This window comes from Amyelois transitella, chromosome 24 (assembly GCF_032362555.1).
Source record: "Amyelois transitella isolate CPQ chromosome 24, ilAmyTran1.1, whole genome shotgun sequence".
Classification (NCBI taxonomy): domain Eukaryota; kingdom Metazoa; phylum Arthropoda; class Insecta; order Lepidoptera; family Pyralidae; genus Amyelois; species Amyelois transitella.
Window position 1 is genome coordinate 4,035,182 of NC_083527.1, and position 13,780 is coordinate 4,048,961.

Below are 13,780 nucleotides of genomic sequence, written 5' to 3' on the forward strand. Positions count from 1 at the left end.
AGTTTTTGACCTGAAAAAGCGCCAGATTGTAGTAGAAATTGTTTTGTAAACGCGTTATTTATCTCATCTGATGTTACGATTGCCCACACGTCAAGTTACCCTGCACGAACATCAACGTGGTAATACAATACCTGTTGATTGTTCATTTATTTATCAAACAATCAAGCAAACGAGCAAAAAATGATCGTTCATCGAGTTTTATAAAAAAGTAATGTCATCAAAAACTTATCCTTTTAATGACGTTTTTGTGCCGAATCCGAATTTGTGGCATTGTAAGCATTATGTTGCCAGCACAGACGACGAAAAGAAGTTTACACTCCGTTTCTCTAACCATCTTCTTCACAGGGAAGTATTTTTTGACATTATGGTTTTATTTTATTACGTGAAAAGAAATTTCAGTTTTGTTGCTCATGTTAATAAAAGTTTAAAATGGATAATTAGTAAGTTATCGGTAAATGATCAATACAACTAGGTACCTATCTGTCCAATTTATGTCGTAAAAGTCTACTAAGAGTCTCCCTGTCGATATCAGGAAAGCCCAGACTATTGATAGTTTCAAAAATCTCGTTAGGTCTCATTATCTTTCTACTCTTTCCTAAGTATATGTTATTTTTATGTATTTATCTGTATTTATGCGTATTTGTATGTATTATATATAGATATATATTATGTATGTATTTTATTATGTTCAAACATTTATTTTTCTTGCTCTGCGCCAACGCCAATCTCCTGTTTGATTTCCTTCCACCCAAAGGTTGACTGGAAGAGATTGCTTTAGCGATAAGTCCGCCTTTGTACCATATATGTCTGCTTTGTGTTGTTTTGTATGTTTTACTCTTATGGTGCAATAAAGAGTTTTATCTATCTATCTATCTAAGGGAAAAACTTATAATAATAAACTTGGGATTCTTCTTGTAGGCCATGGGCTATCAACCTGTCACTTTTTGAATCTCAATTCCATCATTTAATCATGCAGATGAACGTGGCCTTACAGTTTTCCCAAGATATATGTACGAAATGTATGTACTTTACTTTACATACCTACCTTTATTTTAGTACCTACTTATTTAATTGATATTTACGTCAGCGTTCTATGCATGATACGATGCTTTTGACTCACATTTTGATTGTATCTACATCAACATTACGGCACTTATTGCAGCTAATATTCTAGGTTCCAGGCCACATTTGATCTTATAATGAACTACTGTTCAATCCACATGTGGCATAGATTACATTTGTCTTTCTAGGAAGATGACCCTAATTACATACCCTTGGCAATGCAATTGATAATACAACGGCTCTGTAATAAAGGCAACGCGGACTTTGATTTTGGAATCTTATACATACTTCGCACGCCACCAGCCAATCACAGCGCGATGCCTGTGGTTCCCCAGGCCGTCTTCGCTTTGGTGGCGTGGCGGCCGAACGTGCGTCCTCATGTCTTTGAAAAGGGGAATATGGTTCGCTTTTGACTATCCTAAAGTGAATGACGATGACATACATACGTTACAGAGTTGACAGAGTTTACGGTTATATGACTTGAAGTGCAGATTTCAAAGGATGGCATAAGTTATTTTTTGAAAAATTTCCTTGCGTTTGAGCCCGGTTCTATGGAGCCCAGGGTTCGCTTATTACTAAGATCCTGGTGTGGACAAGTCAACTACACACATACAAAGCTTTTATACTTACTTTACTGTAGGGTTGACAACAAATAGACAAGGATCAAGTCAAGGGCCACGTTTGCTTGACAGAAGTGAGGGTTACAGGATTTTTCTTTAAGGTTACTTAGCCAAAAATACAGTCATAAGTTAGGTAATAAGCTTTTCCCATAATTGACTTTTACAAACTGCGCGGGAAGAGAAGCAGCAGCTGTTAGATACTCTTTATATTTTTTCTTCACTGCCAGACCAGGGTAGTAGCTTACGTATGTCATGCAAGGAAAGAATTGGAGTGGTTATTAAAATGACAGTTTTAGTTCAAAATAATTCTAAAGCTCTAGGTAAAGTCATTTGGGCGCACGTAGAGTAAGTTTGTACTAAATTACAATAAAAAAATATAGGTAGGTATCTAGAAGTTTTAAAAAGTTTGTGTGTATTTTCCGGGTCCGGGGTCCGCCTTTCAACGTTTCTCTCTCCACTTGGTCCGGTTTTCGGTGTCCTCAGATTTCAGTTCATTAGCTCGCATATATCATCTTTGGTAAAAGTTTTAAAATTGTTAAAGGTAATTTAGAACAATGATGACAAAGCTTTAGATTGTGTTATGGAGAACCTACGTAAGCATTGTATCATTTCCACGTTCGATACAATTCTTAGTATTTTTACTGATTCCTTAACAACGCTCAAATGTCGCGAAGAATAGAACTCCGACACAATCACGCGACAAGAAACATGACCTAGATGGGTCAACTGTGGCTACATACATCACTTTAGAGACAACACCCGGCTTGACTCAATGTGCAATTGCTACAAAAAGACAGACAGCTTACAAATTAATTGATATATACTTACGCGCCAAATCTCGGCGAATGTGGTAGCCGTGCCGGCGCGCATTGTGATTTGTGAAAATTTATGTAATGACGATTTATTGAACGATATGTGCTGTTGTGTTAGCTGCCAGTATGTGGATGTGTAGGTAAGAGATTTTTGTTTCACTTACATTTGAAGAAAAAAAATTGTTTTCGTTAAACAAAAAAATAATTTCATTTAAAGTTTTCGATCGCTAAAGTTAGGTAAGTACCTAGTTACATAATTCAAATTTCTAAATGATAAAACGTTAGAATAATGAGAACGAATATGTTTATTATTATTTCATAAAGAAATACTGCCTACATTGAAACTTGTTTAATAGTCAGTTCTGTTTGAAGAAAGAGGGCTTATGTACCTATTACGGTATTTACTTCTAATATATATAATTTGTTGAAGAATTCTTTATTACTTTCAATCGTCTAATAAAAAAATCATAAAGAGATCAGAAATCGATATGTAGACCATGAGATGTTCAATTTAGGGTCATTAGCACGTATTCGTTGAAACAATTTCATCATGGAGTTGAAACACTAAAAGAACACTAGATGACCTCAATTGGCAGTCCACTATCAATATTCATAATTTATCGTCCATCTATCTTTATCTTTAATATATTTATAAATCGGAAGACCGTTACTGAGTGATTGTCTAACAGACAAAGCACAGCCCAAACCGCTAGGTTTAGAAATTTGAAATTCTGGCATATTGATTCCTTATAAGGTTTATGGGTGCAAAATTACCGCAGCAACGGAAATTAATGCGATTTTCCGCTTACGCGGGCGGAGCCGCGGACGACGACATTAAATTTATACACTAGACGTAGAAGACGCGTCTTCTAGTTTATTAAATAAATGTGCCTTTGTACACTTGAATAGCATTCGGTTTATTGCTCCGTTTGCTTTTCACCATCTTTGAAAAAATCTGATTCTGATCAAATTAAAAATGTAAAGAAAGACGAAATAGCAAATTAGCGTCTCTCATCATCCAGATTACACAAAAGAATTTCTCTTTATTTTAAGTTTTATTCTTATTTTCCTTGATATATAAATAAAATTCCACTTGCATACGTCTTTCGCTTCATCCAAATTAATTATTCACGTCAAGTAAGCTCGTCGGTCACTTTGAACCGATCTGAACCGAATCACACAGATTATTCCAGATCAATATCACTTTCACGGGAACACTGCCCTTGACATGAAAACCTTCGCAAGAAATTGATGCAGCATCAAACAGAGATTGATAATCGAAGGTCGTATAAATAGGACAGATCAACTGGAATGACCCGGGGGCTTAATGAAGAAAGTAGGCCGATATGCGGCCGGCTTTTATGTCCATCTTATCAATAAAACTGTATCAATTGTCGATGGCTTTGCTACAAAACAATTGACGAGCGAAAATTAAAAATAATGGATATAGACTCCACAAAAGACAATATGCATGTCTTGTGGTGGCCAGTTTCCAGTTGCTGATAACTAAGTGGTATTTAAATAAATGGCGTTAAAAATATTTTTTTTTCGAAAATATCTTTAAAGTACTGAATATAAAAATAAGTTCATCTAACTTATAAGAGGACATAATAGTTATAACTATAATTAAGAGGGTTTTAAATAAATAAAAAATATTTAGCCTACTGGCTGTGTGTGTTCTTTTATAAATAGGGGAAGACCGAAAAAATGGATTAGGTACCTACTAGCGTAAAGGAAATTCATAATTCAAATTAGGAAAGGAGTGACTAGAGAGATGATATTGTACCTACCTCATTATATTTGTGAGATAAAGATAAACTATTTTAGTTATTCATAGCACATAAATAATAAAATAAAAGAAAATTTAATGAAACATTGCAAGATGGAAACAGTTACCACGGCTATTATTAATTTGTACATACTGATTCATCACGATGACTCACATTAAACGCATCAAATTAGATCAATTCGTATCGGCTTTCAGGTTTGCCGCCTTCTTGATATTGATGTTGCAGTCCACAGTTATCTATGGATACGAAAGTTCAGGTATATTAAAATTAATTAATAATATTAAAGTAGAAAAAAAGACCCGGTTTTATAATAAGATAATGACATCATGTTAAAGGGCTCAGTTGAAATCCTTGTGGAACACCTTATTTTTTTAAATAAGTTTTATGACTGAAATTATTATATTACAGCAGATTCAAAACTGTTTATTTATTTTTCAACTTAACATATGATGTATATTATTTTTGATTTAATACATACATACATACATACATACATAAAATCACGCCTCTTTCCCGGAGGGGTAGGCAGAGACTACCTCTTTCCACTTGCCACGATCTCTGCATACTTCTTTCGCTTCATTAAATACATATTAAATTATTTCAGATAACTTGACAACCATAGCCCCTTTCACCCTTGCTCCCTGTTCACCCCTGTTTCCTGGCGATGTAGACTTCCACACCGTCGACCTTATCGCCGTCTACCGCCTGGACCAATCCGACACGACCGGAGTGACACTCGTTCAGGGCTCCCAGGACTTGCAGAGGGCGTACCGGATCGGAGACGGGGCCAATCTTACCATGCCATTGAAGTCAGTTTAAAAAATAATCAATTGTCAGAATAAATTAGTAGTACTGAGTAACTATCCAAGTAGTTGTTTTTTAAGGGTTCTGGTCCTTTTTATTCTAAGTTGGATTAGATAACTCTTGGTTAAGTTTTTACATATAAGTAATTGTTAACTCTTATAAAGTGCCCGAATACAAAAGCGGGATAAGGAAGGCATATGTTCAAATTTTAAGATACTCGTAAGTACCTACATTCGTTTGACTGCTAATCGATGCTCCAATGGTGAGGGTATAAACTTCGTAAGTGGTCAAATATGGCTAAGTACTGGTCTTCTCTGTATGCAAAGAGCAGCACCGAGTTCACGCGGAATTCGCTTCGTGTATAAACCCGACTTGTCTAACATATGTAAGCTTCTCGAGGAGGTGACGATGCAGCCAAGATTAATGCCAGGATGATGGTGAATAATAATAAATCTACGATTTCTAGACAAGTGTTTCCCGCGGGTCTACCTCAGTACTTCAGCGTCGTGGCTACCTTCAACGCTCATGATCAGCGCCGTCCCTGGAGCATAATCAAGGCTAGATCTGATTCCGGACTTGTATTCTCTGTGACGTTGCTGCCTTATATGAGGAAGATATCGGTTTATGTGGAGAAGAAGAGGATCATTTTCGGCAGTAGATTGGTATTGTGATATTTTTTTTTTGATAAACGAATATCTTCCTTAGATACTTTGTCATGGAATATCACTAGGTACCTACCTTTTACCTACCCAACCCTTTAGCTTATAAATTTAAAACGGATAAAATCGTTGTATTATTTTTAACGGTTTTGTTGATTTCTTTGAGAAGTCTAGTGTGTGTCATTTATACATATGTATATCAAGTATTTGTCTTACAAGAAGACATCCACAAGTTACAAAATCAGCAGACCATTTAGCTTAATCGTGGACTTAAGATTCCGAAGACTGCTAGTCTATCGCCTAAAAGAAGAATCACAAGTTTGTAAGCTTTTCCATCTTGATTTTACAATCTGTAATTACTGACATTCACTATATTTTTTTTTCCCTACCAGATTAGCATTAGTTTACAGTAGACAAATATACTAATTACCTTACGACACTCATAGATCGTGAAGTGATCCTATTCTTACGTGTTGGAACGGAAACCTCACTGAAAAATTTAATGATCTTGTTGCAGTTATTCTTCCCTGGGTGGCATAAAGTGCATGTGGCCTTGACCAACAATACAGTGCGAGTTGCTGTCGATTGTGTTGAAGTGAGCATCATATTTTTTGTAACTTTACATTTAACCCAAATCGAGTTAACTTCAACGATACTATTATCCCTTCCCTTATTAATATTATAAGTGCGAAAGTATGTCTGTCTGTTCCACTTTCACAGTTAAACCGCTGGATCGATTCGAATGAAATTTAACATTTAAACATAGGATTCTTGTTTTTTTTTTCAAAAATCTTCCACCAGAGTATTAAAATCGCAAAACATACAAACACGCGGAGGGAACCGCGGGCAAAAGAGTTGGTTTATTATAAAAAAAATATATAAAATGATAAACATCCAAGACCCAGGCCAATCAGAAAATGCTTGTTTCTAATCATATCCTGGCCGAGATAAAATCCTTGACCTACTGTACCACAGAGACCACAGTTTTTTTTATTATTCTTTCACATTTTCTTCCTAGTTTTGTTCAAGTTTGACTCTAATTTAAAATATGCATTCTTTCTTAAGATGATTTAAGTTCTGTGAAATTATTTAAACAATATTTCGATCAGCTTCAACCGGAGATGGTGACCGACTATGACTTCAGCAATGTGACTACAGTCACCATAGCTTCTAATGACGACGGCACTCCTACCCCAGTAAGTTTCTTTTGTTACAGAATAAATAATACTTCTTTCACTACTAAATTCTGCCTTTCCAAGCAAGAGTGTAAATGCATTGTTTGAGTTTATGTGTACCACCTTCGATCTGATCTATGGGCAGTCAGGTAGATTGGGGCGTTAAGCTTTTAGTTTTGCCCAGTGGCTTAGCCTTACAAGAAGATACTTCGGTAAAGCGAAAATTACTGGAATTTAGTACTTCTTTCCTTTCTTACCTTAGTATGAGGCTGTGTAATAGATATACCACTATTTAATCGTAGTCAAATTTCCATTTGGGTTAATATGTAAGTCAGAGTTGATAAAAAACATCAGGTATGTAATAGCTTTTTTGAAAAGCAAGAAACAGATTTGACTTTTTATTTAACAGCTGAAAGTGGGGACAGAAGAATTTATGTATCTATGTTCACTTGCCTCCAGGTATACTGATTTTTTTTTTCTGTTTAATTTTAGATAGATCTTCAGTGGCTTTCCCTAAGTTGCAACCAATTCAACCTGACTGAAGACAGCTGCGAAGAAATTGTAAGTTTTCTTATGAATACGTGTTTAAAAGATTTACTAAAAATTTTATGTCAAAAATTACATTGTATGCTTATCTATGAAGGTCAATTATAATAAGGGCAGAGAAACTACCAACTCGTGATTTTCATAAAAAAAAAAATTATAGATTTACGAAGAAACTACAAAAGTTAAGTGAAAATTTTACTAAATTACAGGATGAGCCTGAGAATTTGCTAGCATCGTCGCCTCAGGTAACGAACTTTTATTTTAGTAAGAATACGTACTCGTACGTACATCTTTTTTTTTGTCATATTAAAACTAATTTTATGCTTTCAGATTTTCGGATCGAGTTCCCTTTCATTAGAAAACCCATTACCACAAATGACCTGCAACACATCTTGTCCAGCTGTAAGTGTTAATTTGTATAATTTGTCGGGAAAAAAAAAATATATTTTCTTCTAAACTTAAAATAAAACTGTAAATTCATATGTTCTCTTTTTTTGTTCTCGTTCTTATTTGTTAAAAAATTTAAGCTTTTTGAAATCAAACTAAAACTAATAGCTCTATTTTTTAGACTAGTTAGTTACATTTAGACTGTGTAGAATAACTATGTAATAATGTGATATTATTTATTTAGGGGCCAGTAGGACCTCCGGGTCCAAAAGGAGAAGATGGACCAAGAGGATTGCCTGTGAGTTGTCTAGTTTTCTTTATTAGTGTGTTCAAAGCTTATTTTACATTTGTAAGAGCTGAGAAATAATAATCTATCTTTTAATCGGCTAATCCAATTTTTTTCTTGGAAATAATCATGGGTTAATATGTTACATCTCTTTCACTCATAGATAACAACACTAGAACAAGTCTTTGATTAAAATTAATTCCAGCGCGTAGTATTTTAATGAAATGTAAGCATTATGTCACTGTTCTAGAGGGAAAGTAGGAACTATAACTTACATTCGGACTGACTGACCTGCAAAGCCAATAGAATTAACATTATCGGGTATACTCCATAACGGGTGTTATAAAGTTCCTATTGGCTTGAGAATATTTTATATTTTCGTTTCAGGGTATAAGAGGAATACAAGGTATGCCTGGTATAGCAGGCGTTTCTGGTTTGAAGGGAGAAAAGGGAAGCTTAGGATCACCTGGACCACCAGGCGTTCCTGGCACCGCAGTATATAATGTAAGTGTGTAATGTAATATGTTTAATGCATTCATAAATAAATTAGATCGCAAGAAGATAATAACATAAAATCTGACACATATATAAACGCAGTAGTATGACAAAAGGTCGATTCTGTGAATAGAATTTGTAGATGAAGGAGCACTTCCAAGTAAAATATAATGGAGATAAGTGGTATTTTCTATATAAAGTGATTAATGGGTAATACTTTAATCGTTTTATGTAGGAACCTCGCATTGGGCCTCCGGGCATGCCCGGACCGGCAGGTGCTACGGGTAAAACAGGAAGTAAGGGACAAAAAGGTAAGATTTTTTCAAACATACACACTAAAGCACTAACAGTTTCTTATAATTTTCCAATCTCAAATTAAACTAAAAAATATTATCTTTTTTGGATTTATCTTTTCTTTTGGTGCAACAAAGAGTTTACTTATCTATCTAGAAATAAAATATAGGTGCAGATATAAATGATCATATCTTATAGGAGAACCAGGTGAACCAGGCTTAGTTGGATTGGCAGGACCACCAGGTGAAGACGGCCGCGATGTAAGTTAAATATTATTACTCTCATATTAACTATAAATAATATATGAAATTTAAATTAATTACAGCTTTCACTTAATCATTTTTTTATTACTTTTGAGGTACCTAAAAGGTAAAATAAGAAACCCTATGATTAAACCTCCGCTGTTTGTCTGTCTGTTTCGCACCAAGCTGCCTCATAAACCGTGATAGCTAGAAAGCGGAAATTTCCACACATTTTATATTGCTGTTATAAAATTTTCACACATAATATTTAGTTTTCACACATAGTACCTATTTATAAATTAATAATTACTTAAATAGAAAGTAATTATAAAGACGGTAGTTATAGTAGAATATTCCGAAAAAAAAAATCCTTTTCACAGGGAGAACCAGGTCCAGCAGGTCTTCCGGGTCCTATAGGACCTCCTGGTTCACCGGGTGCACCTGGCACTGCAGTTTTTAACGCGAGTTGGGTACAAGGTATTTATTTTCAAAATAATTATAAAATAGAAATAATTTTCTGGCTCAATGAGTTTTATTGCCCTATAAAATTATGAACTACAAAATATCGATTATTTATTTGTTTAAAACAATGTAACAACCAAAATGATAAACAATCATATAAATTGTTTGTGCTGTACGTTAATAGCATAAATAGAATATACGGGAAAAAGAACACCTGACAACAAATGAAGTCAAAGGTTCAATTATGACAAAATTGTGATTATGACAAATATATATTTATTTTTCAGAATTAAAAGGGGATAGAGGACCTCCAGGCAGACCAGGGAGAGACGGTGCTGATGGTTTAGTTGGACCACGAGGGATGGATGGAATGAGAGTAAGAAATTGCTACTTTGTACTGGGAACAAAAAGCTATTTTGGCCAGAGGAAGCGGCCTGAAGTATGGCAAAGTCATTCCAAACTTGACATGGTTGATTTTACTAATTTTTAATTTGTATTATGACTAGAATACGTAAATACTATTTACACAATATTTACTTATTCAGATAATAAAGAAATTGAAAAGGAGGTTGTTTTGCACAGGGTCCCCCTGGTTTACCTGGTAAAGAGGGTCTTATGGGGATGACTGGACCTATGGGACCTCCTGGGCTAGCTGGGTTGCCTGGTAGTGCAGGAGTTAGCGGCGCTGAAGGCCCTCCGGTAATAATAACATCTTTTATGTGACTTTTTATCTTTAAGTTTTAGGTTACATAGAATAATATTATAAAGTTCTAAAATTTAGATAAAACATGATACTAAACCTACCCAAAAACATATGTATTGTTAATTAACGGAAATATCGTTGCAATCATGTTTGTGGCATCAAAGACAACCGATCCAAAAGATTGTAAGTTAGTAATCTAAAGCACTGAGACAATACTATTACTCTATATCCACTCCACATATACTCATTACTCCATCACAAGAAATTAAATTTACAATAAAAGGCGAAATTAATATCTTATTGAGTATATTATAGGGTCCAATAGGTCCACCTGGATTGCCTGGCCTACCAGGTCCACCAGGAAAGCCAGCGTATGCAAGTGTGATTACAGCTATGCCGGGGCCACCTGGCCCCGTGGGGCCAAAAGGCGAGGTAAGAATAATATTTTTTCAGTTTTTAATAAATCTTTTGCGCTTAGAATAACCTTGTGCTCCCATTAAAATTCCGTTTGATTTAAAATAAGTAACTTTTACTTATATTTGGATGAAAAACGTTATGAACGCATTTCCACAGTTAATTATTGAGATTTAAAAATGTATCATCCGCCAGTTGCTTCTTCAGTAAAACCTTAAAATAAGATTCACTGGTTAGATGATTAAAAAAAGAATTTTGTTTTTAGAAAGGTGAGCAAGGTTACCCTGGACTTCCCGGCCAAGACGGCAAGGATGGCTATCCTGGGACCCCCGGGAACCCTGGGCCTCCAGGGTTACCAGCGCCGTATAATATAGTACAGGTTATTATTATTTTTTACATTTTCCTTCTTTTTTTGTTAGTTGCACGACTTTTTTAAATTAACAGGATAACAGCTGTTCATGTATTATTTTTCAGCCCCAATCGCCAACATTATCAGAACATGAAGTTAGAAATATATGTGAAGATCTCATAAGAGGTGAGTAGTTTATACTCGTAGTTCCTTAACGCATTACTAATAGGCACGATGACATTTATTTTTTGTTTTAGTGGTAATTTAGTTTTACAATAACTAAAACATTGGTTAAATAATGACATCAATAAACAATAAACTACCTGAGATATACGAGGTAATATAACACATTATTTGGACAAGTCCAAAATGCACCTTACAAAAATCTACTCAAGTGTGTCGTCACACATGAGTTTCTTGCTCGTGTCATGAACTTCATTTGTATGGCAACTACCTTAATAATTGCGTTTATGGATTGATGCCTTAATAAAAGTTATTCCATATTTTTGATTTTTCACTCCTGGCAGAGTTATATTTAACTAATGTTGAATTTTTTACATGGACTTTCCCATCTGACTATGAAAGAATATAAAACATATAGGGCGTCAAAATTAAAACTTAAATTAATGTAACGTTTTTAATTACGTGTATTCTATCATGTTATTAACTTATTAATATAGTTAAATGATGACCATGTCATCATCCCTATTATTGTTAAACTGTTTAAGTCGTAAGACGTCTTAGATGTCTTACGCTTTATATCCTAATAGAATAGATTGTTATTGTGTGTAATGTTTGCTCTCTTACAGTAAGGCTGCAAGAGGCTCTGGCTGAGTTGTCCATACACCAGGCCGTTTTGAGGCGAGGACCGCCTGGAAAACCAGGGCCACCTGGACCGCAAGGTAGACCTCTTATACTTAACTAGCTGTGCCCGCGACTTCGTCCGCGTGGAATAGTTATTTTGGGCATCATTGAAGCCCTCAAGGATGAATAATTTTCCCCGTTTTTTTTTCACGTATTCAATTATTTCTTCGCTCCTAAAAAGTGCAGCGTGATGTTATTTAGCCTAAAGCCTACCTCGATAAATGGTCTATTCGACGCAAAAATAATTTTTCAATTCGGACCAGTAGTTTCTGAGATTAGCGCGTTCAAACAAACAAACAAACTCTTCAGCTTTATAATATTAGTATAGATGATTAACAAGCTGTTGACCACAGCTAGTTTACACCGCTAGAGGAGATAGGAAATGTGGAAATTGGTTAATTTTATGATATGATTAATTTCAATTCAACCATTGGGCCATACAGCTGAACGTGGCCTTTCAGTCTTTTCAAGACTGTTGGCTCTATATTACCAGCAAAAGATAAAGATCTTTTCCGTCAGTCGCCACATGATTATGACTATATGTATGTACTTATGTAATATTTGATTAATATGATTTTAGGGACGCAAGGCGAGCCAGGGGAAATCGGGCCCCGTGGGTACCCCGGGGAAACGGGGGAGCCTGGCAGGCCCGGCGCCCCGGGGCTGGCGGGGGGCAAGGGGGACAAGGGGGAGAGGGGTCCTGAAGGAGTCGGGGTACAAGGACCCGAGGGGCCTAGGGGGCTCCCAGGTATTAACGTGTTTATGTTTATGTCTCTAGTAAGATTATTATGTGTATATGTATTCTTATGTGGATTTTAATGAATTGATAGATAAATTGCATTTATTTTTAAATTATTGTGTTCATCAAGTTTTTTCTGCTTGTTTTTTTTTGGTTTTTAACTGTGTTTTTTATCTTTCTTTATTGACTAGCTGTGACCCACGACTTTGAAAGTAGTTTTCTTCTTTGATTTTTACGTCAATGGAAATGTATAGTAACAAAATTTTCTTCAAAATCCGTCCAATATACTGGACAGGTTTCTTTACTATATTATTCTTATTACTACTTATTGCATATTGCCCCTAATTTATTATTAAAACCTATATTTAATGTACAATCATAAACAATGTATCATTATTACAGGTCCTGTTGGACCTCCTGGGGCCGAAGGGAGAAGAGGAGACCGTGGTGAGCCTGGAAGAGAAGGTTAGTGTCAAGTGTACATCGCTTGCTTATCAGCTCAGACTGTATACTTAAGACTAAAAATATAAATATATTTTCAATTGTTTCCAGGGAGTATCGGCCCCCGTGGAGTCCCAGGTCCTAGGGGATCATGCGAATGCCCCTCTGCGGCCTTCTACGCGTACGCTCCGACAGGGAATGTGAAAGGACCCTAAATCTTGTACTTACTTAGAAAAAAAATAAGAAAAAGGTCGTGTTAAGAACTCAGTTAAAAATTAATCCGAAACATTACGCTGAAAGATAAATTTTATCATAGAAAATATATTTATTTTGGATGTTTCAGAGATATTTTTTTAATGACTGTTGCCAACTATGCGGTAATTTTTTCAGCTTATAAACTTTTGCGTGGTGTTAGACGTAAAATAAAAGGACATTTATGAAGCTTAGTACTACTTACCTATTTCTTTTGTTTTTTTGCACTGTTTGCTACTTATAATCACGAAATTAAAAATTCTGCGTAAATCATGTTTAAGTTAAATTTAAAATTCAAATCATGATTAAAGTCAGCCTTTGTTAAACTCTTGCGTTGCGACTGGCTGACAGATAACAAACAGCATGAAAATTGTGAAAAAATGT

General features: G+C 35.2%; 1 protein-coding gene across 1 annotated transcript; it reads left to right on the plus strand.

Moving 5' to 3' along the window:
- Positions 1-2,519: 2,519 nt before the first annotated feature.
- Positions 2,520-13,388, plus strand: LOC106135807 (collagen alpha-1(IX) chain). Its single transcript, XM_060951249.1, has 23 exons — positions 2,520-2,634; positions 4,479-4,540; positions 4,889-5,093; positions 5,555-5,750; positions 6,265-6,342; positions 6,857-6,943; positions 7,415-7,483; positions 7,678-7,713; positions 7,799-7,870; positions 8,100-8,153; positions 8,529-8,645; positions 8,872-8,947; positions 9,129-9,190; positions 9,553-9,649; positions 9,922-10,010; positions 10,217-10,333; positions 10,653-10,769; positions 11,017-11,130; positions 11,226-11,286; positions 11,910-12,002; positions 12,545-12,712; positions 13,106-13,168; positions 13,256-13,388. Exons 1-23 carry the CDS (start codon positions 2,621-2,623, stop codon positions 13,357-13,359), a joined length of 2,151 nt encoding a protein of 716 aa, XP_060807232.1. The 5' UTR covers positions 2,520-2,620; the 3' UTR covers positions 13,360-13,388.
- Positions 13,389-13,780: the final 392 nt, after the last annotated feature.